At 35.0% G+C, this 25,254-nt stretch overlaps 2 protein-coding genes, 1 long non-coding RNA gene and 1 pseudogene across 3 annotated transcripts; 3 read left to right on the forward strand and 1 right to left on the reverse strand.

The window, feature by feature from the left end:
* The first annotated feature begins 4,590 nt into the window (after positions 1 to 4,590).
* LOC129304396 (pectinesterase-like) lies at positions 4,591 to 6,639 on the forward strand. The gene is made up of 2 exons (XM_054944031.1): positions 4,591 to 5,677; positions 5,776 to 6,639. Exons 1-2 carry the CDS (start codon positions 4,675 to 4,677, stop codon positions 6,492 to 6,494), a joined length of 1,722 nt encoding a protein of 573 aa, XP_054800006.1. The 5' UTR covers positions 4,591 to 4,674; the 3' UTR covers positions 6,495 to 6,639.
* A 2,870-nt stretch (positions 6,640 to 9,509) lies between these two features.
* On the forward strand, positions 9,510 to 11,693 carry LOC129304789 (pectinesterase-like). The gene is made up of 2 exons (XM_054944585.1): positions 9,510 to 10,741; positions 10,816 to 11,693. Exons 1-2 carry the CDS (start codon positions 9,721 to 9,723, stop codon positions 11,508 to 11,510), a joined length of 1,716 nt encoding a protein of 571 aa, XP_054800560.1. The 5' UTR covers positions 9,510 to 9,720; the 3' UTR covers positions 11,511 to 11,693.
* A 1,664-nt stretch (positions 11,694 to 13,357) lies between these two features.
* LOC129304791 (uncharacterized) lies at positions 13,358 to 15,150 on the reverse strand. The gene is made up of 2 exons (XR_008591780.1): positions 15,023 to 15,150; positions 13,358 to 14,599 (listed from the first exon to the last, which is right to left on the reverse strand). It is a non-coding gene; the product is annotated as an uncharacterized LOC129304791 (long non-coding RNA).
* Positions 15,151 to 17,491: 2,341 nt separating this feature from the next.
* The window catches only part of LOC129305652 (pectinesterase 2-like), an 8,740-nt pseudogene continuing 977 nt past the window's right edge, over positions 17,492 to 25,254 (forward strand).

Consider the following 25,254-nt stretch of genomic DNA (forward strand, 5'->3'; position numbering starts at 1 on the left):
TCATTCTGTCAATTTTATTAAATCTATTATCATTATAATTACACCCATGATTACACGCGCGCGCCAATATAACAAGTATACTGAAATGCGGTGTTATCCTTTTTTTTTTCTTTCTAAAATCACAAAGATCTCTCTTTAATTTTCAAAACCTACATTTTAACTTAATTTTTAACACCGTTAAGAATATTTCATCAAACATTTTAAAATGCTTTACTTCTTCTTCTGTCATTATGTTAAAAAAAATTCAAATTATTCACCTACTCTTATAATCTAAGTTGTATACTCTCTTTCTCATTCTCTCCAATTTAAATAGCATCAAATAATGATCTATGATGATATATATAAATAAATGATTTTAAAATACTGTATTATAATTAATAATAAAATAGAATTGTATTTACTAATTACTAAATAGAACAAATAAATAAGTCTAGACATGGTATATATCTCGCTCATTTGAATAATAAAAAAAGTTTACATAAAAAATTAAAACATGAACAAATGAAGTAAAAAAATACGGTATATATCTCGCTGCACGGTTGTACTATGACGTAGTTGTCCGTTTGGTTTTCCTTGTTTATAAAAAAAAAAAATTGTTAAAAACACGTGCATTGAATTTTTTTTCGGGGTAACCTACATGATTTGTAAACAATATATTTGTTTAAATAGATTTATTTTAATATAATATATATATATATAACTTAATAATTAATTAATGATTGGATAGATGAACATGCATGATCTTAAAAATAAATTGAAATTTTATTTTTAATTACTAATTATTAATTAATTATTAAAAGACCGTACATATTAAAAGAAGAAAGGAGACAGATGTAATTATAATTAATAGAAGAGGAGGGAGAATTCGTTATATTTCACTCGTTCATATTCAATAATAATTGTGTCCTAACTAAATATGTTTTTTGAGCATGCTATGTCGCATAAATACTGGTATACGTATCTGAAATATTTATACTTTTATTTTTAAAAATATAAGATACGATATGTTTTTGATATGTGAAAATATATTTATAAAAAAACATAAAAACATTAAAAATATATTTTTAATTTAGAAAATATTCAACCTAGCATATATATATAGTTCTTTATAGTAATATCAATCAAAACATAATCACTAATTATATTTGTATGCCATCCCTATCTAAAACTTTTTTTTTTTTTGAGAAAAATCTAACTTTGACTTTAAAAGCAAATCACAGAAATATATTAGAAATAAAAAATTAGTATTGCAATATTCAACAAAATTTATTTTTTAAAAAAATAACTTCAAAGTATCAATTTTAAAGTATTAACTATAATTTAAAAGTATCGGATACATATCAAAAATTAAACTTTTTTTAAATTATAATAATAATATTTGATATTCTATAAATACATATAGAAGAAGTACAGGCAAGTATCGGTATTAGACATGATACCGACGTGGATACATAAAGCAGTTTGAAGCATCGGTTAGCACGCACACAAAATTACCCAAGAACTTGTCGAGTTTCTAAATCCAAGACCAACTGATGGGGAGGATATTTTTAATAAAAAAAAGAGGAAAATAGATAGATTCATTTATATAAGATCCATAAAAATAGAAACGGAACTCTGTTTTCTCTCTTTTCTTTCTATTGTAATTGAAGTATCAATTAAAAGGAAAAGCCCTGATGCATAGATTCAATTGGTAAGGGGAAGTGCATTCTGATCACTTCTAATATTTTAATAAATTTACTGAAGTTTTTAATGTAATTTGAAGTCATCTAGTTTTCAAGATAATTATAAAAGTTATGGCATTAATTATGGGGTCTTATTTGTATAGGGAGACCCAATTTATTGGCCAAAAGCTGAAAATTTGAAGCCCGTGACAAATTCAATTCTAAATAGTGTTACTACTGCAGACAACAGATGAATTTTCTGCAAAACATACAACATCACTCAAAATTAGCTTTTAAGGGTTTTGAGGAGAATTTTTCAAACCAATTTGCCTTCTGTCAGCAGCAAATCATCCAGGGAATGTCTGAAGAAAAAGTTGGAGAAACCTAAGAAACATTCGGGTTGACAAAAATCATTCGTGCTAAGCTTTAATTTATTCCTCATTTTCTTTTGATGTACAAGTTGTTGAGTTTTGCTGTTTTCCTTGCTGTTTGTGGCTGGATCTTTTTGACCTAGAAGAGCTATGAATTTGTTGGTGGATCAGAGATTGTTTCTACCCATTAGTCATGCTTAATTTTAATTTTGATTGCTTAATCTTGTATTTAATTATCTATTTGATGATTGGCAGCCATCAATTATGAAATTGGGTTTGGGATTTGTTTTTGATGAAAAAGAATTTCATTTGAACCATTAGATTATTGAGTGATATGAGGTTAAATTATTATCTAATTTACAGTTAGAATATATAACTAAGTGCCCAATATGATCATATTAGAGTGATCATAAGTTATAAATTGAATTTGCCTCAGGTAATTTTGTTGGAAATAACTTAATTAACTTGGGAGAGGGTTACAAGTTTGGAAGACCCTTACCAATACTATAAATTAACAAAATTGATATTAAAATTAATTTATTGGGTAAAAACAAGACCTATAAAACTAGTAAAGGATTAATGACTTCAGGTTGCTCTAGACATAAGTGGCTATTAGATTTAGAGCTTTAGTACATTTGTATGAATTCAATTTTATTTTTCAAATTAAATAAATTTCAATTTGTCTTGCTTAATTAACTTGAATGAAAAATTTCATGGAATTACTCCTTTTGTTTTTTATTATTAAAAAAACTATTACTTTTTATTTATATTTTTTATAAGTAAAATCATTAATTTCAATAAACATTTATTACACTCTTCTTAAATCACCTCTCATAGTTTATATTAATAAGGCAAGCTTATGTTCATTAGTATAGGGCATTTTAGTCCATTTTTTTCATTTTTTGACATAATTATTATAGTTAATTGAATTTTTAAATTATGTGATATAATTTTGTGTGTGTATATAAATATATATAAATAGAGGGAGTATGATGTTACCTAATTTTATGCATCACATTCTCTCTGAATATCCAGAGAGCAATATTAATTGCACTCACATTCACCACCCGAAAAACAAGCATGCACATGAGATCAATTCTGAACATAGATGCGTTTAGCCCCGTTGCGTTTAGGATTGTTGACATCACACACACACACACACACACTCAATTCCTTTTTCTCATCTGTCATTTTCAAACATTATTTCTGCCTCTTTTTCGGAATAAAAACTAAACTAATTCACCAAAAAAAACTTAATTCAAATCAGTACTTACGGAAATTGACAAATTAAAGATGTATTTGCCATAATATATATATGTATGTATGTATGTATGTATGTATAGGTAGTTTAGACCTGTTTTAAGCCATGCTAAATACTCATGAATGTATGTCATGTCTAGTATAGATTTTAATACACACAAACACATGTGTATGTATCCACTCAATATTTCACTCAACTCAATTTGGTATATATAATGTACGCGCTTCTATTTATAATATGCTTTCCTTGTACTTAACTTTTAGCAAAAAAAAAAAAATATATGAAAGGAGAAAAAAAAAGAAAAATATAGCTTCAAAAAGCGGTGAAACAAGTTATTATTCAGGGAATAAATTCTTAAAAATTGAAATCCATGAGTTTCATAAAGTTTTTCTTTTTTATATTTTTTATTGTTTTCTTTTTTATAAAATATATGTTTTATTTAGAAATATAATCTTTGTTAAAATTGACGAGTCAAGTTTCAATGTAACACGGATATAAAAGAAAAATAATAAAGAGTTCGCAAATCAAAAGTTGGTTAAATTCTCTTCGGCTAAAGTATATTACAAAAGTTTTCATCTTAGTTCCTTAAATTTATATTTATAAAATATCTTTTTAATCTTGTAACTTTAACATTATTAGTTTCATCATACAAAAATTATATATTAAACTTTCATATATTGACAAAATATTTTCAAATGTTAACATATTAAATTAAACTTTTATTTGTAAATAATGGTATTAGGGTTAGGGGAGTAAAAAATATGTTTTAAAATTAAAATACTAAATTGAAATGTTATAGAAAATTAGAAAACTAAAATATATTTTAGCCAATTCTGTTAAAAGCTTGTAACATATATGGTTACTTTTTTTATAAGAAAGTCAAACATGTTTATTTTTTTTCTAACGCAACTTCTTGTAGAGCGAATGAATATAACAATTTTTAATATTTAAGTACGTAATATTATTAATCAAAGTCAAAACAAACTTCTGAGTGGTGATAGAAATTACATGGACCAAGTTGATGTCATAATAAAGTTGAAATATGAAGAGGCAAATTGGTTGGAGGTAAAAAGAATAATGATCACAAATTATACATATACCGCAGAGAGATGAAATGCGTGGCTGTACGTGGGAGGCGGGCATGAGCAGCCAAACAAGTGTATTACAGGCAAGCTAAAATGGTAAACAGACCCGTCATTCCCGAACAAAAGACATTCTTTTTTTCCTAGAATAGAACGTAAACACGAGAGTATAAAAACCCAACTGCATGCATGCAGATGGCATCCTCTCTCGATCTCGCTTGCCTCCCCTGAAGAAACAGAGGTATCTGAAAGGGGGGGAAGACAAGTATCCTTGAGGGTCACCTGGAATAATTAAAAAGATGAGTGGGAAAGTAATAATCTCTGCAGTTTCCCTAATCCTCGTCGTGGGGGTTGCCATCGGCACCATCGTGGTGGTGCACAAGCAGAATGGCGATTCTGGTCAAATCTCTTCCCATCAAAATGCCGTGGCTGAGATGTGCCAGAACTCCGACGACCCAAAGTTTTGCCAACAGACTCTCAGCCATGTGAATGACACCTCTGACCCAAAGGCTTTCCTGGCCACCGTAGTGGAAGCAACCACCAACAGCGTCATCAAGGCCCTGAACATGAGCGACAGGCTCATCGTGGATCACGGCAATGGCCAGAATGGCGTTAAGATGGCCCTTGAGGACTGCAAGGACCTGCTCCAATTTGCCATGGACAGCCTCCAGTTTTCCACTGACTTATTACGCAACGACATCAAAACTGTTACCGCCCAAACCCCAGACTTTAGGAACTGGCTCTCCGCCGTCATCTCCTACCAGCAGGCCTGCATGGACGGCTTTGACGACAACAACGACGGCGAGAAACAGGTCAAGTCACAGTTGCAGCAGCAAGGGTTGGACGACATGGGAAAGATAACCGGCATAGCCCTGGACATGGTCGCCAATCTGGCCAAGATCCTTGACAAGTTCGGGTTGCACCTGGACGTGAAACCTGCTTCCCGCCGCCTTATGGAGGTGGACAGCGAAGGTTATCCCACATGGTTCTCGGCTTCCGACCGCAAGCTCTTGCAGAAGATGCGGAGGGGACATCATGTGAAACCCAACGTTGTGGTGGCTAAGGATGGCAGCGGCAACTTCAAGACCATTGCAGAGGCCATCGCCTCCTATCCCAAGAACGGCCTAGGGCCAAATGGCAGATACGTGATCTTCGTCAAGGCAGGCGTATATCCAGAGTACATCATCGTCCCCAAATCTGCAGTGAATATCCTTATGTATGGTGAGGGAGCAGCCAAAACCGTCATCACCGGAAACAAAAACTTTGTGGATGGTGTCAAGACAATGCAAACAGCTACCTTCGGTAAGTCAGCCATTCGTATTATTAATTAATTAATCTGCTTCCTATTTTTCCTTTCGGCAAAATAATAATAATAATAATATTCATGATCTCTTGTGCAGCCAACACTGCAACTGGGTTCATCGCCAAGTACATGTCATTTGTGAACAGCGCTGGTCCTGAGAAGCACCAGGCAGTGGCACTGAGGAACCAAGGAGATATGTCGGCTTTCTTTGATTGCGCCATCGTGGGTTACCAAGATACCTTGTACGCTCAAACCAATCGCCAATTCTACAGGAACTGCGACATCTCTGGTACTATTGACTTCATCTTCGGGGTGTCGCCGACATTGATCCAGAACTCTAGAATCGTTGTGAGGAAGCCACTGGACAACCAATTCAACACAGTGACGGCAGACGGGACAAGCCAGAAGAATATGCCCACTGGAATTGTGATCCAAAACTGCGATATCGTGCCAGAGCCAGCTCTCTTCCCTGTCAGGTTCCAATTGATGTCTTACTTGGGAAGGCCATGGAAGGCTTACTCAAAGACTGTGGTAATGGAATCCAGAATCGGTGATGTCATTCACCCCGATGGATGGATTCCTTGGGAGGGAAGCATGTATCTCGACACATTGTACTATGCTGAGTACAACAACGTAGGACCCGGAGCTAATGTTCAAAGAAGGGTCAAGTGGCCAGGTTACAAGGGCCTGATCAGCAAGAACGAAGCTGTCCAATTCACAGCCGGCCAATTCCTCAAGGGTGGACCCACCTCCGATTCTGCAGTTTGGTTGAAGGCTCTTCACGTTCCTTTTGACCTTGGCTTCACCAAGCCATGATTATCCAATGCATGGTCACGTTAACACAAACAAAGACACGTGTAATTATTCCTGATGACCACGCACATACCAACTCGTGTGATGCTTGTGTTATTTGGCCATTTAATGAGATTGCAGAGGCCCACGGGGCTCGTTCTTTTTATTATATATGGCTTGGCTTCTTTTAATTTCTTTTCTTTTCTTTTCTTTTTTGTCTGATTTAGTCCTGCACGTTCAAACGTTTCTCCCTTCCGTTTTCCTTTATAGCTAGCTCATTACAATTATCGCCGAAGATGTTGAATTTATATAAACATTCAAATTAAGTAACGCATTTCAGTTTCATTAACTACATAAACTAAAATTCATAATAATCCTTGTGCGTATCTTTGTGAACTATATATATAATTTGGGAATAACTAAATCGTTGGCTTTTAGCCCGTATAATTCAGTCGCAAATTAAGTAAGATCTTTCAATTATGAACATATTTTTTTCCGAGGTTTAATTTCAATTTCTATCCCTAGAGTCCTATAATGTATAAGAATAATAATATTGCATATACCTATATATATATATATATATATCAGAAAAATGATAATAATTTTTTTTTTAAATTATATAAATGATAATCTAATTTCTTAAAATGTCATAACTTCATTGAAGTCTCTAGGGACTTTTATGTCATTAATGAAGTTATGAAAATGATCAAATTGCCCTTGTAGCTATAACAAAAATTTGACATGTATAATTGTGAATTGTTGTTGTATTATTATGAATATAGGAAACAAAGTTATAATTATTTAAATATGATTTGTGAATGGCAAAACTTTGGCATGTAAATGTAAGAAAGAAAGTTGTAATTATTTAAATAAAATTTATGATCATTACTTATTATTTTCAACACTTAACAATATCAGAAATTTGATATCTAAAATTATGATTTGTAATATATTACAAATATAAGAAGAAAAGTTATAATTAGGATAATTTGAACATTTATATAAAGTCATTAATGATAGAAAAGTTTCTGAAGATTTCAATTAAATTATGACATTTTGAGAGATTAAATTATCATGTATATAATTTAAAAATATTTTATTGTCATTTTCCTATATATATATATATATATATCATCGAGATATAAAACTATTTCAGTGAATTATAACTATTATTCATAAATTATCGGTAATGTGATTTATTTTTTATTACATGTAATGTACCTACTGGAAAAAGCGTGTGTGTGTGTGTGGTTATTAATAAATTTCATGAAGTAAAAAAATTATATTCAAATTCAATAAATTACAAAAAGCTACGTCATGCATACACATTAACAAGTTACCTTTTAAAAAAGCAACCAAAATTTAATTCTAAAATTTGGAGCCTGAGTTTTATAACAACACAAACTAATTATTAGGTTTTATGTTCAATAACCTTATGTCTTCTTGGTTCGTGGATTGATCTATGTTGGTACTAGCTTAATTAACTTGCATATAAAACTGAATCATCGTCTAAATAAGTAAATCAGAAAAGTTTAAAATTTGTAACATTAAAAATATTAAAAAGTTTAGATAACGTCCAATATTATCAAAAATAGTATTCAATGTGTACAAAACCATGTCCGGGAATAAAGATATATAAAATTATATATCGATGGATGGCGATTGTGAGCGGACTGATGCACTAACTAGTTAAACTACTGACATTAAGACTCGTTATTTCTTTTTCCGAGATATTATATTATAGTTATGTATTTTTTGACCAAAATATTATAGTTATGTAGACTCATGGCCGATAAGGATACAGGGTGGGGCAATTAAAAAAATAAATTTAAAAATAATTTAATAATTAAAAATTTGAAAAAATTGTATCTGAATTTAGAAAAAAAATCAAATGAATTTAATGTTCAAAATATTAAAAAGAGAGGTTTTCTAAGTAAAGTGGCGCCATATGCCCATTCTCACTTGTAGTGGCTCGACCACTAGATGTAGCACTTGTTTTTTGGATTTGGATTTTATAAGTGACTTAATTTTGCTCACTTAATTAGTGTCTTAATTTTTATTAGCGCTTGAAAATTATCAAGGTACATTTTCTTTAAAAAAATTCAAAACAACCTCACAATCAAAGCAATTCTCATGTATGCTTATTCTATTCAAAAATTTGAGATTCAATATTTTTTAAATATAATAAAATATATGACAGCTGTTAGAATAAAATTAAATGATTATTATTATGTGACGTGAGATATTTATTGAGTGAGTGAATTTTAAATACTCACCGAATTCAAATTCTTGTTTTCTTCTTCCTCTTCCCCTAAAAGGAAATACAGCACAGAATAATAGTTACTGTGAAATCGGTATAAAGAACTTATAACATATATAAGAATACATGTTTCTACGATGCACGGTCATTTTGGATACAAAATAGCAGTGTTTCCATGTATTTATGAATAACCAATTAAAAAAACATAGAATTACACGCAAACAGAGGACCTACGTTGGTGGGCATTTCACTGTAAAATCTTAACTAATATACAAGGCATTATTTCATTAATTATAGGAAATAATAACTTCGACTCCGGAATCATATTTTCATAAATTATGATTACGGGCTACTACTGCTGAGTGCTCACGTCCTAAAAATAAAGTATACCTTTGACATTAAAAAACTGGAAAATAAAAAATGAGCGATATATATGCACAGACATCGGACGCTGACTCTAGTTAATAATAATGAAGAGTCTGCTGCAGAGATATGACAGGTGCTCCGTGGCAATAAATTAAACTAAGAAACTTTTTTTTTCCCTAATAAAGAGGACGAAGAAATTAAAGCAAATTCTAATTATAGTTAAGGATCTAATATTGGTAATTCTAAAAAATACTGGGTGGAAAGTGTAGCGTTGACATGAAGGGATTGTGGCGTTCATATATAGGCAGGGCAATTTTGGTAGGCGGATCGGAGGCAGGACACAAAAGAAGGCACAGAAAGGGATGAAGTTTTTCTAAGAAAAGGGAACGAGACTGTTTTAGGAAACTAAGTGGCAAGGTACATAAACCCGACCTCCCTGCATTTGACAGCATCGCTCTCATTCACCCATCATCCCAAGGGGAGCAATCTCCTCATCCTTCATTTTATTTTCGCTCCGATTAACCTGAACTTCAGCGATTTGCTCATTCATGCTATAAGTCATTAATCGGAGAGGAAAGCATCAATAAATTCCACCCCAAAAAAAAAAAAAAACCTCAAATAAAGATGAGCAGAAAAGTGATTGTGCCTGCTGTTTCCATCATCCTCGTGGTGGGTGTGGCCCTCGCAGTTGTCGGCGTCGTCCACTACAAGAGCAATAACAGCAACGATGGTCAGCCACAGACCAACACCCACACAAAGGCCGTTGCAGCCATATGCCAAACTTCCGACGACCAGCAGCTCTGCCACAACACGCTCGACCCCGTCAACAGCACCGACCCTAAGGATTATATAAAGGCGGTGGTGGAATCCGCCATGAACACCGTCATACAGTCCTTTAATCTCACAGACAGGGTTGCCGTAGAGCACGGAAATGGAACCACGAGAGGCATCAAGATGGCCATCGAGGATTGCCAGGACTTGTTGCAATCTGCGATAGCGGAACTGCAAGCATCGGGCGTGCTCGTTCAGGACAACAATGCTCGAAGCGTCACTGACCGGGAAGATGACCTCAAGAACTGGTTGAGCGCCGTCATCGCCTACCAGCAATCCTGTCTCGATGGGTTTTCGACGGACGACGATGGCGAGAAGGCGATTCAGCAACAATTGCAAACAGGTGGCCTGGACAACGTGGAGAAGCTCACAGGGCTGGCACTGGATGTTGTGGCGGGCATTTCCCAGTTTCTCTCCGTCTTGGACTTGGACTTGGACGTGAAACCTGCTTCTCGTCGCCTTCTGAACACGGTGGATGTGAATTACGACGGCTATCCCACCTGGATGTCCAACAACGATCGCAAGCTCATCGAGCTCCCCAACACCGGACATCCCGTGGATCAGCCCAACGCAGTAGTTGCCCAGGACGGCAGTGGCCAGTTCAAGACCATCCAAGAAGCCATCAACTCTTACCCACCAAAATTCGAAGGCAGATTCACCATTTACGTCAAGGCCGGTACCTATAATGAAATCGTCCACATTACCAAGAAGACGCCCAACATTCTCATCTACGGTGATGGCCCCGCAAAGACCATCGTCACCGGCAACAGGAGCTACACCTCCGGCTGGAAAACCATCAAAACTGCCACCTTCAGTAAGTTCATCAATCTTATTAACTGATGCCATCTAATCAATGTTCATTAACTAATATATAAATGATGCATGCAGCCACCTTGGCTGACGGCTTCATTGCCAAGTCGATGGCATTCGAGAACACCGCCGGGCCTGAAGGACATCAAGCAGTTGCACTGAGGGTGATGGGCGATCGCTCAGCGTTCTTCGACTGTGCCATGCACGGTTACCAAGACACCTTGTACGCCCACGCCAAACGTCAATTCTACCGCAATTGTGAGATCTCCGGCACAGTGGACTTCATCTTCGGATACGGCAGCACCTTGATCCAAAACTCCAGGATCATTGTCAGGAAGCCCATGGATAACCAGCAAAACATCGTCGTCGCCGACGGCACTGCACAAAAGCAAATGCGCACGGGAATTGTCCTCCAGAACTGCCAGATCATGGCCGACGCCAGCCTCACCCCCGACAGGTTGACAGTGAAGTCATACCTGGCCAGACCATGGAAGGCATACTCCAGGGCTATCTTCATGGAAAGTGAAATCGGCGACCTCATCAACGCCGACGGGTTTCTTCCATGGATGGGCAACTTGTTCCTGGACACCTGCTTCTTCGCCGAGTACGCGAACACCGGTCCTGGTGCCGCCACAAACAGCAGGGTCAAGTGGAGCCACGGCGTCCTCTCCAAGGCTGATGCTACTCAATACACCGCCGAACCTTGGCTTCAGGCGGGCGCCTGGTTGCCCACCACCGGCATTGCCTTCGACAGTGGTCTCACCAAAGCTTAACTCATTCATTTCCCCCACATCCCCCACATCATCGACCAATTCATTTTCATCATTATTTCTGCAGGAGGTTTTACCACCAATTCATTGCACTGTTGTTACTATTGCTATAATATTCTGCTCTCCTGCATTTGTAATGGAGAGATGAGTTCAATAATATATTATTATCCTACCTTTTCTTTTTCTTTTTCTCATCCAGATGTTATAGAGATCCATTTTCAAATGTGAATACAAACTATTGGGAGGCCCAAAGGCTTTCACCCACTTCTTCCTCCTAAATCCAAAACCAACAATTTTGTCCAAAAGCAAAATCCAAAACCAATAAAGAGTCAGCGGCCGCATCAAATTTCATCCTATTTTATTTATAAAAGCTATTAACTATTTATTAAGGAACTTTTGCACAAATAACCTATATTACAAGACCAAGTGAAAAAATAACTTGCTTTTTTAAAAATTTTAAAAATAGCCTTTTTAATATTTGAATTATAATTAATTTACAAAATTATTTTTTTTAATATCTACTTTTTTCAAATGTTAAAAGATTCAAAATGCAAGAAATCTATGGAACAAGAGAGACAAATGTAAAATAGAAGATAAAACTCGACATGAGAGAGACAAAAGCGACATGACAGAGCAGTGTGAGTGAACCACAGTTACAATAACGAGAAACAAATGCGAGGTGAAATAGGTCGACAGTACTCAACAAAATGGAGCATACTGATAAGGAAATGGAGCTACATATTCATAATTTTTTTATTTTATAAGTTTAGGTATTTAATTCTTTATGATAAGTTAAAAGTTTAAAATTTTTTGTAACCCATGTTTGATCTGCTTTTGACAAATGATTATGTATTTTTTTATATTACTGATCTACAATACTACATTATTGACATACGATTGTATATCAATTATAAATAAATTTATGTCTAATTGTCTGATTATATTGATCTATGATAGTATATCACTGATATATAATATATCACTTATATACTATCACAGATCAACATATCAGTGAAAACTTATCAATTTTTTTATCATTGATATACAGTATTAATTATGTAATATCACATATCAGTAATAGAGTTTCCTTTTCAATATTTAATATCCTCTTCATAATACCTGAGAAAAACAGAGAGGAAGAGAGAGGAAAAGCTCTGCAATGAGGATGGCAACCCAAGCAAATCAGATCAAAAATTCTAATAAAGAAAAGCACTATACGAGAGATAAATATAATGATTCAGGAAAATCAAATCAAAAAAATTGATTAAAAATATATTCAGGGATAATAAATCAGAAAAGGAGCTAGCAATCACAATACAATTTTTTATAATAAAAATAAAAGATTCAGTCAATTAAAGATTAGTTAAATCATATATATTATATTTTAATAATAAATTTATTTTGAGGATAAAAAGAAAAAAACACATATAATTGATTTTATGAATGGGTCATATTTTAAAATATTCAAAAACCTCATCCATAATTTATAATAGTTGTATTTTTTGAGGCCATTGAGCTAATTTTTTTTAATTAATTTATAAAAAAATAGAGGATAATCAGTCATGAAAAAAAATAAAACATTTAAATTTTGACCTTCAGTATTAAATTAGGCATGTCCAGTATTAAATATTTTGACCTTCAACGTTAGATTTTGAGAAACTGAGTCTTCAAAAAATCTAAACATTGTTCAGTAATGAATTTTTTTTTAATAAAGATTTTTCCTAATTATTTTCTGGCCACTCTTCTTCCTATCATTCAACATAAAAGCAAACAAAACTCCTGTCACACACACACACACACACACGATGCCGGCTCAAATGTTCCATCGCCCTCTACATCGATTGGTAAAATTGAAAGCAAAAACAATTATTCATAAATAATAAAAAACAACGCTTGCAAGAAATGGATGATGAGGTAGTTTATTTTGTCGATTTTCTCATCAACAGTTTCCTGTTTCGGCGCAAAATGATATACCCTCATTACAAAGTGACGTTTGCGGTTAATAATTTTCCCTGTTGAGGTGTAGACTTTAGGGCACGAATGAGACAGATGAATAAACATTTCCCAATTGTACACACATTTCAAATCATGAGACGCCATTGAAGAGAGGTCTTCTCAGTGCCAGGACCCTCACAAGTCATAACACGGTGGCAGTGAATGCGAAGGTATCAATATCATCGGGGCATCTCAAAACGGGACATGGATGACTGTAGCAAGGTTTTGAGAGGATGGAGTTGGGAGGAGAACAAACTGTTCGAGTTGGCATTGGCGGTGGTAGACAACCAATGCCCAGATCGGTGGGAGGTGATCGCGGCCATGATCGGAGGAAATAAGAATGCAGGGGACGTTCAGGAGCACTACGAGACCCTTCTGGAGGATTTGCATCTCATAGAATCAGGAAAGCTCGATCACAAGCTTCCACAGACTCAACCCTGTCTTCTGCTCGAATTTACCCACTCCTTGTGCTTGTCTGATTAAAGACATATATGCAACCATGTCAATCTGTGGTTTTCCCCTTTTCCTTCTGCTCTTTCTTTGCCACGCATGCATGGTTTTAACTTCAACTGATGTGCTTTTCTCGATTTCTGTTTCACGTTAGCCTTCAGGACTGAGGCATCACTGGTTCTTACTTTATAACCCATGTATTCGCTTCACATGTATCAGACCATTCTTAAAACTTGATCGCCCAAGCGTCCCTAGCGAAAGAAAATGAAATAAAATGATAATAATAATAATCTCTCTCGTTCAATACAACTAATTCAACGCAAAAGTGCGTAAAAGCTTAAAGAAAAAATATGCCTGGTTTCAGCCTAGCGCCTTAATTCAGAAAGAGGAGAGATAATGGAATCCGGTGGGGTCGTGGCTCGTAAGTTTACTCCCCATAATCCTCTGTTTCGAAACGGCTGATATATTCTGCACTGAATCATCTGTTGGATATACGCTCAGCTGTCAAAAAGTGAAAGATCTCGACCTATTTTGTTGTTTTTTTATGGAATGTGTATAATTAATTAATTATATCAGATGCAAATCATCAGGTGCAGGCAATGCTTAAGCAACGGGCTGCATCACGATCACGGCAATGTCAGATGTAGCTGCAAAAAATTCAGCAGATAGAATATTGAGGGCACATGGAAAAATATTGTACTGGATTAACTCCAAGAAGATGCATTTTCCAGTTTAAGGGAAACAAATTTGAATTGATTTTGACAGATGCAGCAGGATTGATTCCAAAATCCAAGGCCAAAACAGAAATGGAAAACGGCGGCAAGGGACCGAACCCATGAATTGAAGGTTTGAAAAGGAAGAAGCAGGATTGAAAAATGAGAAGAGGAGACAAGGAAAGAGGCAGAGCCAGGGAAGAGGCAGTGCATGAGTGAGGCCACAACAGATTTCTTGTCTCTCACTTCGTCAGTTGCTGGGCGTTTGTGTATTCTGTTGATAGCTCCATCCATGCTCTGCCTGTTCCCAGCCTTTGTCCTGTCTCAGAACTCCTCCTCGGGATTACCTCCCCTTACCTCGTCCGCAAAAATATATAAGCAGCTTCTGTGCAGTACAAAACTTTCCCACCCAATAGCCCACTCCTTAACTTCTATTAAAAACCTTGCTGTTTAATTTAAGCGCCCATGCGCTCGAGTGCGTTTATGATGTAATCCGACTCTATATGTAATATAGCAGAGCATGAGGTGATTGGGTTGTATGTAGTACATTCGTGTACTGTCGTGCTAACGCTTACCCGTACTACTTACTTTTCCAAGTACTGCATTGCATATATGCCTAAGATGTTGAGGCCAAACTGTACTGCTTTTTAGCCCGGTAGTACTTAAAACTTCTCTCTGCTATTGCTATAGTACTTACTTGTATTGAGCTTTGCTTTTGCTTACTAGATGCCAGCTTAAATTCCTGCACCGTGTGGCCTTGGAGTATAATTAAAATGAATTTGATATCTGTATATATACTTGTCTCTTGATCCAAATTCCCATATCTACCCTGCTCGGAATGGGTTAAATTAACCAAGATCGTCAGAATATTTTACTTTATATTTGCACATGCATATTTTTCACTTATATGACCTACTAAAAATTTATCTTGAATTATTAGTGCGCTGGCAATCAAAGTTTAAAGCTCTGCAATGAGTATATTCAACTACGAGTATTATTTATAATCAAAGTTTTCTAGTTTTATGTATTGGGATTAGCTTTTCCGCTAAATGTAAGTCAGACTCATGAACTGGCTCTGCTTTCATTAACAAACCAACTTTCAGTTCCCACGAAGCATGTTGTCTAGTGTCAACGCGAATAGCATCAAGAAAATGTGAAGGGCTTTTTTTCTCCCCAAAAAAGAAGACGACTTATATATGTGTGTGTGTGTGTTGTTAGGTGTGAGTGGATCCACCACCGAAGAAATTTGAAGCCAGAGGGACACCCAACAGCAGAAAAAGGAGGTGATGAGCTATCCTGAGGGAAGCGGAGTGTGGTGGATAGCCCGCCAACTTGGGCTCCAGAGTCCTTTCGTGCCCAACCCATGTTCAGCCCACATAGGCTCACGAAGCAACTCAGCTCTCTCTTGTGCCTGGGCCCTGGGGATTGCCATCAGGATTGCAGACTTGGGAATCTTCTCCTCATAATTATTTGCCGCCTCGCCATTCTCCGCTAGCAGTCAATAATTGGGCGTCTAACAGGGATATCAGATAATGAAACCTTCCATCATTCTGGCCACGATCAAATGGGCAACGCTGAAGCTGAACACACAACACAAGCCCACCAGAGCGCCGCGCAATGAGCCAATGATACGTTTAAACATTAACAAGCTCCAAGAGGCCGAGATTTTCTACAAGATATATCAGCTTAATGATAGATTGACGAGTTTTTCCTATTCATTGAGATATTCACATTCACAATAAGATTCAAATCTACGTTTTTATAGGATACGAATTAAATCCTCACTGATTATATCAATTTTGATCACGAGTTCTTACTTTTACCGAAATTTTTTGAGTTCTTTTTTAAATTAATGAGCTGCATAAACCAAAAAAAAAAAAGTTACATTATTTATATTTATATCTTGGAAATAATATAGCGCTAATTTCTTCTCAACCTCCTTTGAAAAGGTTGTCGTAGTAGCAGTCCCGATAACACTGAAGTATAAAACTCCGTGTAATTAGAGTTGTTAATTAGGACTAGCTCGGCTCTAAGGGCCAAGGCCTAAACAAGTTAGTCCTAATAAGTTCGATTATGTTTTAAGATTTTTTCGTATAAAGCCTGGCCTTAGCTCTTAGGGTTGAAAGGTCAGCCCGCAAGACCTCGATCCTTTTTTTTTTTACTTTTTTTCATTTAAAATTTTAAAAAAATATATTTATAATCTTAAAAAAAGTTATTATATATACAATTAAATTTAAGAAAATAAATTTAAATTAATTTACATCATAATAAATAAAAAAACTTCAACATTCATGTCTAATATTAAAATAACAATATCAAAATTAATATCAACAAAAATTAAACTTGGTTAACATTATTAACTAAATCTTAATGAATGAATGAAGGAGGGATGAATGAGTCTAATATGTTCATTTCTTTTGGTTATATATTCAATCTTATTTTTTTAAATTATAATTTTTTAAAAAAATAAAAGGGCCAATCTTTTTATTTTTGAACTTAAAAGGGTCAATCTTTTTAAGTTTGAATTACCATTTTTTTCTTTTAAAATAGAGACTTAATCTTAATTATTTTTAAGTTTAAAATAACCAACTTGATAGATCCGACCTTAATTGACAACTTTAAGTGTAATTAGTCTTTTTTTTTTTTTTAGGGGGTTGGGGTGGTGAAAGTAACTGGTCAAATAGCTTCCTGGGAAGCGCTCTACTCACCTTATAATCCCTGCCTTGACAGTATAAATAAATCGAAGTAGAGGAATAGTGAATGCATTGTAAAGGATAGAACCAGGACGACCATTCCTCGGACACCATCACACTGTTGAACGACGTGATGGTCTTCGTGTTGTGTTATGCAGCTGGCTATCCATTACCCTCTCAACTTAGCCGGAGAATCGGAATCTTTCCGTGTTAGTTGAGATCTATGGGACCTTTCAAATTTCAATCCTGTGCGTTTATTTGGACTGACCTGCAGTATTAAATTTAAAATAAGAGAGAGAGCGTCTAAGAATGACATCATTTCGGAAATTTTAACTGATTCCACTGATGAGCATTTTTATTTTCATCCAACCGTTTATCTTGTTATTGATTTTTTTTAAAAATTGAATAAGCAGCTAGGGCATAATAACTCCTGCATTTTTCATTTTCGGTGTGAAAAATGATAGAAGATAACTTATATATTTAATGTATTTATTTTTAATTAAATTATAATAAGTGAATATGAAAACCTTTTATAAATTATTCATTCTATAATAAATACTTGTTATTAATTTAATTTTTAATATTCACTTATTATAATTTAATTAAATATAAATATATTAAATATATCAAGTCGAACACATAAATCTTACTCAAAATGATGAATGAGGATAGCATTCAGAATATGAAAAAAGGAACGAGGCAGCACTTCAGCACGTTCCATAACTATTTATCAATCTGTATTGTAGTATTGTACTCTGATGTACAGCAGTGCAAGTCGTGAGCAACTCATTGCTCCACCAGGTGGGCCTGATCATCCTGGGCTTTGAAAGGAGGCCTGATCATCCATTTCCCATTAACAACACGACATTGTCTCCATTGCTGGTGCTGCTGCCAGATCACCGTCATCGTTGACTTCTCTTTTTTGGGCGCCGGGGATGTAAACCAGGGGAGCTAGACAGGGTATCATCTAGAAGACTAATCCAAGGTCCCTCTTTGAACTAAATTGAACTTTGTATATTGTGGCTGAATTCCATTTGGCTTGGGCATATTGAGTTGGGCCACCCTGACAGTGATGTCTACTAAATGCAAGATGTCTTGATTTTGAAAAATGGAAAGTATCACTCTCATGAGCACGAGTCTCAAATGCCATGAAAAGATGGGGAGCCTGGGTGGGGAGTAGTTGACTTTCCAGTGTCGGCCTTTTGACTTTTTCATCAACCCCACCCGCAATGATTTCGTGCACTTAAAAAGTTAATTTTTAAATTTTAAAGACACGCACCCTATCCTATGTCAATTGCTGAGCGCCTGAGGCCTCTGTTTGCACACACATAGGCCATAGCATGCCATTGGTGTGTAAACAAAGAGTAAAGAGAGATATTGAGTCCTGACCGTTGAATTAGTTGTTCTCCCTCCGAACAAAACAAGTGCGCCACTTTCATTGTTTGTGTCCACGAAACACCAACACAGCATTATAATTAATTCACAATTTACATACCTCGATTCAGATAAATAATAATATTGTCACCATTTTGAATTAATTCTGGCATATAGTATATCCTATGTAAACTTAGTAAATGTTTAATTCAACTATCCTTCCATCAATTGGCTGCATCGAAACAAGCACTTTGACTTTATTTCATTAACAAGCACTGAAATAATACAAGAATAATTAGTATTTCATTAGAATACAAAGAGACAATGTTTTTTTAAAAAATGGGAGCATGATCTAGAATCTATATTAGTGGGAAAAAAATACCAGCGCTGTTTCAAATGCACATAGACGAGCGGAACTACGGCAGACAGTATATAGCTTCGATTTGATTTCCCTCTTTTATTTATTCTCGTGGACCATTTCTGGATTTCCACGAGAATATGGTACGGGGGTTGAGCATAGAGATGCTTGCCCTTGCCTGGTTTCATGTTTGAGTTTGTTATCCTTGAGAAGACAATTTGGATGATTTCGTTCAAAATCTCGATTTTTGCCCGAGTTCACAGAATCTCAAATTTAACTATTCATGTTCTCTATCACTGACCATTTCCGTGAATATTCATCCGCCCGCTTGGCATTAGAGATGGAAAAATAGGTAGTCCAACTTTCACGACGTAGTTCTTATAAGCTTAACCTTTAAAGGTCTAAATTTTAAAGTTTAATTTTTTAAATTTTAATTGAATCTAAAGGTTCAGTCCTTAATAAAGGGCTCAACGTCGGGCCTTAAAGCCTCATTTTAAAAAAATAAAAAAATTAATGTTATAAATTAATGTTATTCTTTTAAAAAATAATTTAATTAAATATCATAATATTTAATATTATAATTTAATTTTAAAATTCAACATAAACTAAAAAAAAGTCTACATTGGAAGAAGAATCACTGGAGAGTATTATGAGGGCCAAAATGCCAAAGTAATAGAAAGTTAAGAAAGAGACATGGAGTCAAAGACAAGAGGGAGAGGCGAGTAAGAGATGGAGAGAGCTAGTGGGCAAGCAAAGAGGTGAGATAGTTAGAGGAAAGGAAATGGCAAGAAGGAGAGATTGAGTTAAGAGATGAAGAGAGTTAGAGAACTTGAAATGAATAAATGCTTTGGGTTTTTTTCATTTGTCAAATGATGTGTTTTGAGGTAAAAAGAAAAAAATAGAATAAGGTCTGAAAGGTTGCTCGGGCTCAAGTCTTTTTTTTAGGACTTATTAGAGCTGGATCCAGAAGCTCAATTACCCTAAAAATTTTATATTTTTTAAGTCTGAACTCTTATTTAAATAGGGCTTTCAAGTTCTTTAGGCTCAATTTTTATTTCCAACTTTACTCGACATCCGCACCGAACCAACTAAATTGGTATTAGTTTAGCATACTCACTTCATTAAAAATTCAAGGTATTTTTAACTAATTAATTTACACTCTCTAATTTTAATGATTTTTAAAGTTATAGATATTTTATATTTATTTTTATCTAATAGAGCATTGTAATTAAATAATAATAATCACACCTTCAATGAAGGTATTTTTTGAGAAAAAAACTTATTAAACACGTTAAAAAACAAAAAAATGTCCTCTACATATTTCCAACTCAATATCTTAGAAAAACATCTTATAGTTTTAAACGGACAAAGAATGATGTACAGTGTGTGTGTGTGTTTTTTTTTTCTTTTTTTCTGGGCCTGGATGTACGTCGTTGATTAATTTCATCGCTTTTCAATTGATAAAAAGGAAAAACACCTTTCAAGGAGTAAACATAAGCTATTTGATAAAAATAACAAATATAATAAGTTGATTTGATTGGGGCCAGAAATAAATGTTAAATTTTTTTGCAAGGAATAAAAGTACCATCTGCTAATGAGTGGTGGAGACGCAATTTTCCTCCCAGACAATTTGTGCCATTGGGAAAAAAAAGCTGCAAATCCAAACTGTCAGCCGCTTCATTAAAAAAAAAAAAAGTAAAGAAAGAAGGAAAGAAATTGATTTGGCAATTACTAGAATAATATTGGTCAATGAATATAATTGTTGCTAACTTCATTTACATGTGATCCGGCTCAATGGCATCTTTGATAGCCGTAACAATAAATTATGCAACTGACTTTATAATTATCAAGACGAGAAGCTTCGGGCATTTATTAATCTGAAAACCCGGAACTGACAATAAAGAAGTTAATTATTAGTGTTTCAAGGCGGCAATAAAAATGCTCGCGAGGAAATTGATTATCATCATGATATCGAAATAAAGAAGTCAAAGTTGACATTGCCTTTTCCCTTTACAATGGTTATCGAATCCACGTTTTATATGATTTGGTCCTACATGAGAGTGCAGCCGCGTTAGACATTGACGTCCACGGAAGCTTTATTTCATTCATTTTGGAGTTAATTGAAGTTGCATGGGTGTGCCACGTGCAACAAATAAATTTCCGAACCTGAGATGAGCTTTCTTGTGGTGGATGCAGAAAGATTGTGAAGATTGATTTTCCATAAAGACAGCAGCAACAGAGAAGCACGAGATACAAAAATGCTGGAGATACAGGGTATCGATTTGTCTTGAGAAAGCTGATAAAAAAGGGTTTGTCTTGGGAAAAATGAAAAACTTGGGTATGTCACTGACTTGCTTAACTTATACAAGTACAGGCCAAACAGAGCGTGAGACGAAGGCGGGCTTCCCGCCTGTCGTTATTCTTTGCCTTGGCCATTTCTTAATTCATCTCTTGCTTCCTGTTTAGTTCTCGCCAACTAATAAACTATGACGTGGAATAATGTTGTGGACTTCTGCATCCATCCATTCATATCAACATAGAATTACTCCACATTTCCGGTTGCTCCCTCGAGCCTTTGCGTTCTTGCCAACCAGAATATGTCATCATTGTGCTTTCTACTTAAGCTCCAATCCGTGCTTGCCTGCTTGCAATATCAATTATCAAATGCATTCATCTTATACAATAGCTTCATTATTCTTAAATTATAGTAAATAATATACTCTTATCCTTAATACAAATCATTCTCACTAATCTCACTGAAACTAAGAAAAATTAATTGCATAATTATAATAGGTTATAAAATTCTCCTTTCTTATCTCTAAATATACGTATTTTAAACAATTGATACGTTAAAATGTTGATCACATTATCAAATTTGCGTTTGTTTTAATGTATTCCAAAAATCACGTTACTCAGGTTACGGAAAAATATTAAAAAATGCTGCTTCGGACTTCTAAAAACAAATAAAATGGAGAAAAAAAATTTTCTTTTATAAAGATTTATATTTTAAAACAGGGGGAGTACTTTGGTTTTCATCCTTACTTCTGATAGATGCTATACATTTGAAAACGCGTATTTTCTAAATTCTCTCACTACAGAAATTGAGAATAATAATGTACCCAGAATGAAGCAACTAATGTTTCATAAATTTTTGTCAAATGACTTGTTTTTGTGGTTATGAAATTTATCTGGAATGCGAATATACTATAAAGGGCAGGAGGGAGTCCCAACCTGCGTAAAATTGCATTTACCGTGTGAATAATTATACTAGGAAGTAACAATTTGCAGCCCCTGTTGTAACTATTGGGTAAATGTATCAATAAAAAAAGCCTCACATTGTTTACATGAATAAAGCTCCTAATATATGTATGCTAAAGAATGAATATGAACTAATAAAGGATTTGGAGACAAAGTGGGCTAACACACATAAGACCTATCCATGCAGGGCAATTGCAATTGAAAACAATCAATGATATATTATTTTGTTACTCTTCACAGGAGAAATCTATTCAATTTTAAAGAGTTATCTTGCGATTAATGACGTGTGGTGTAATTGTAACACTTGCCTCGAGTGTTATCCAAAAATCACACAAGTCAAATAAACTAAGTGTGGTTAAGGAGTTAATCCTAAAACCAACTTAGGAAACAAACCATTTAAATCACTAAGCAACTATATGATTGCAAAGTAAACATTTAAAACCTTAAAGAAAAATTATAGGTTCTACCTATAGCGTACGGAAGCAAGTTAGACAAAAGAAGGGTAAAAATATGCTGTCATGACAGCATTAAATTGCTGTCATGACAGCCCTCCCGGTTCAACTTCTGGGAGGCGCCGTTCCGCCTTTCGATCTCCGATCGAAGAAATTTTAAAGCTCACAAGTCACATTCAAAGGGTACTATAAGTATATCAAATTTTAAAAAGATCCAACGGTCGGATTTAAAATTAGACATGTTAAAAATTTGATTATTTTTGTTGTCATGACAGCTAAAAAGCTGTCATGACAGCACTTCCGGACCAACTTCCGGAGTGCACCATTTCATCATCTGACCTCCGATCGGAGTGTTTCCAAAGCTCACATGTCACTTTTAAAGAATACTATTAGCATACTAAATTTTGAAAAGATCCAACAGACGGATTGAATTTTGTGCAGGTTATAAAATCAATACTGTAGCTGTCATGACAGCAATTTAATGCTGTCATGACAGCACCTCCAGACCAAATTCCGGAGTGCGTCGTTTCTCCGTCCGATATCCGATCGACCTGATTCCAAAGCCCACATGAAGCTTATAAAAGGTTTTACTTGTGACTCAAATTTTAGAGAAATCCAACGGTCGGATTAAGATTTGAACACCCGGATGCAAAAGTGCAGTTTTTTGGTAAAAACTATTTTCAAAATTGTCCAAATCTCATCCTAATGGTCACAAACTTGTGGAAACACTTGGACACATCAAATAAGATTAAAAACACCTGATAGAACATTCAAATGATGGAAAACCCTCATACATCAAAATTTGACCACCCGGGTGCCATTTCCCAAAATGGACCCTAAACCCCCAAAATGCACAAATCATACAAGAGTGGTCACAAATCAATCTAAATACCATGTATTTATATAAATACATATGCTAAACATTTTCACTTGGCTCAGAGCTCCTTGTGGGCCTACGCACCCACTCTCTCTATCCAAGCTGTATGTTTGCCCATAGCATACCATTTGCAATGCAACCACTTTGCATTTGCTTATAAAATCACATATATATCAGAATAAAGATATGCTTGTAATAGAAACTGGTCTACTAAGTAAATCCATCAAAACCACACACCATAACCAAGTTTCCTAGCCACAAGTCGTGCAAACAGACAAAAATTCATACACAAGCACACAATCCACACATAATCACACACACCCACACAATCACATCCTACTGGCACCCTAATTTTAAATACATTACAATATATTTGCTCAAAAGAAAGGGGTTGCAGTTCTTTACAAATCACAAGCAAACCCCTAGCTTTGCTCCTTTCCCCGTCCACCACGGAATCCTTCGCCTGGACCTAGAATATTGAAAAAGAAGGGGTGAGACAACCACAGTCTCAGTAACAATGAAATCTACATTGATTATTACAAAGTAAGCCATAATCAAATAAATGAATAATAATTTCAAACATAGTATATAATTTAGCCATTTAAAATGCATGAATGCAATGACCTAGGTCGGTATGGCCTTTTATGACCAACAGAATGCCCCCTGGCACTCTTTAACTTACAAGTAAACCTTATACCTACTTGTACCTCCACAGGCACAAAACATAATCTAAGGCATGATCTAATCCACCGAACCTCCTAATGCCCCTTCGACGTGAATCCTGAGCAGTTAAAGCTAACTCCCTCCCAGAGCCAGCCCGACTTACTCTCCATATGAGGGCTACCTTGGCCGAGGCAACTCAATCTCACACTTCATATGTCGGATTTCCTTCCTACTGAGAGTGTCGAACACTCAATACATTAACCACTTTAGTGCACTGAGCCCACAATACGTAAGACAACACTGAGTACTGACAGTGTGTCATAGAATATCAAAATCCACACCTTCTCATTGGTGAACTCCCACCGAGATCATACCTTTTACTCTTGTCTTACCTTTCCTGAGTATTGACCATTCACACTCTAAAGTAGTATAATATTATAAATCTCATTTCCATAAAAACATTGTTATTAAACAATTAAAAATATATTGGCACTATAATCAAAGTAGTAACCCATAACCCCTTATAAAGCACATTTAATCTTTTAAAAAAAGTAATGCATGATAACTAGTAATATTTATTCAAAAATAGCTAAAACAAAGTAATAAGAAATATAAATTCCCCTGTTACCTCAACCCTTTGGTACCAAAAGGGTTTCCCCTTGTACAAAATAGGGCTCGGCTTGTTCCTTACTTCTCAATAAGTTTCACCAACAATTTTCTCTACAACATATAAGTGATCCACATCACTTATCATGATAAATAGCATCAATGAAGACTATAACTCATACCACACAACTTGGGTCAATGAGTCATAATCCACCCTAATGGTCCAATATTTAAAACCAACTATTTACATAGTATCACTTAACCACCAAAACCATTTATTAGCCATCATTAGGCTAATTTCCAATTTA

This window comes from Prosopis cineraria, unplaced genomic scaffold (assembly GCF_029017545.1).
Source record: "Prosopis cineraria cultivar Desert tree isolate PC_DT_omini unplaced genomic scaffold, ASM2901754v1 PC3, whole genome shotgun sequence".
Classification (NCBI taxonomy): Eukaryota; Viridiplantae; Streptophyta; class Magnoliopsida; order Fabales; family Fabaceae; genus Prosopis; species Prosopis cineraria.

Coding starts and splice junctions, on each gene's coding strand:
- LOC129304396 (XM_054944031.1), top strand. CDS start 4,675: ATGAGTGGGAAAGTAATAATCTCTGCAGTTTCCCTAATCCTCGTCGTG. Junction 5,678..5,775: donor AATGCAAACAGCTACCTTCG/GTAAGTCAGCCA, acceptor TCTCTTGTGCAG/CCAACACTGCAACTGGGTTC.
- LOC129304789 (XM_054944585.1), top strand. CDS start 9,721: ATGAGCAGAAAAGTGATTGTGCCTGCTGTTTCCATCATCCTCGTGGTG. Junction 10,742..10,815: donor CATCAAAACTGCCACCTTCA/GTAAGTTCATCA, acceptor TGATGCATGCAG/CCACCTTGGCTGACGGCTTC.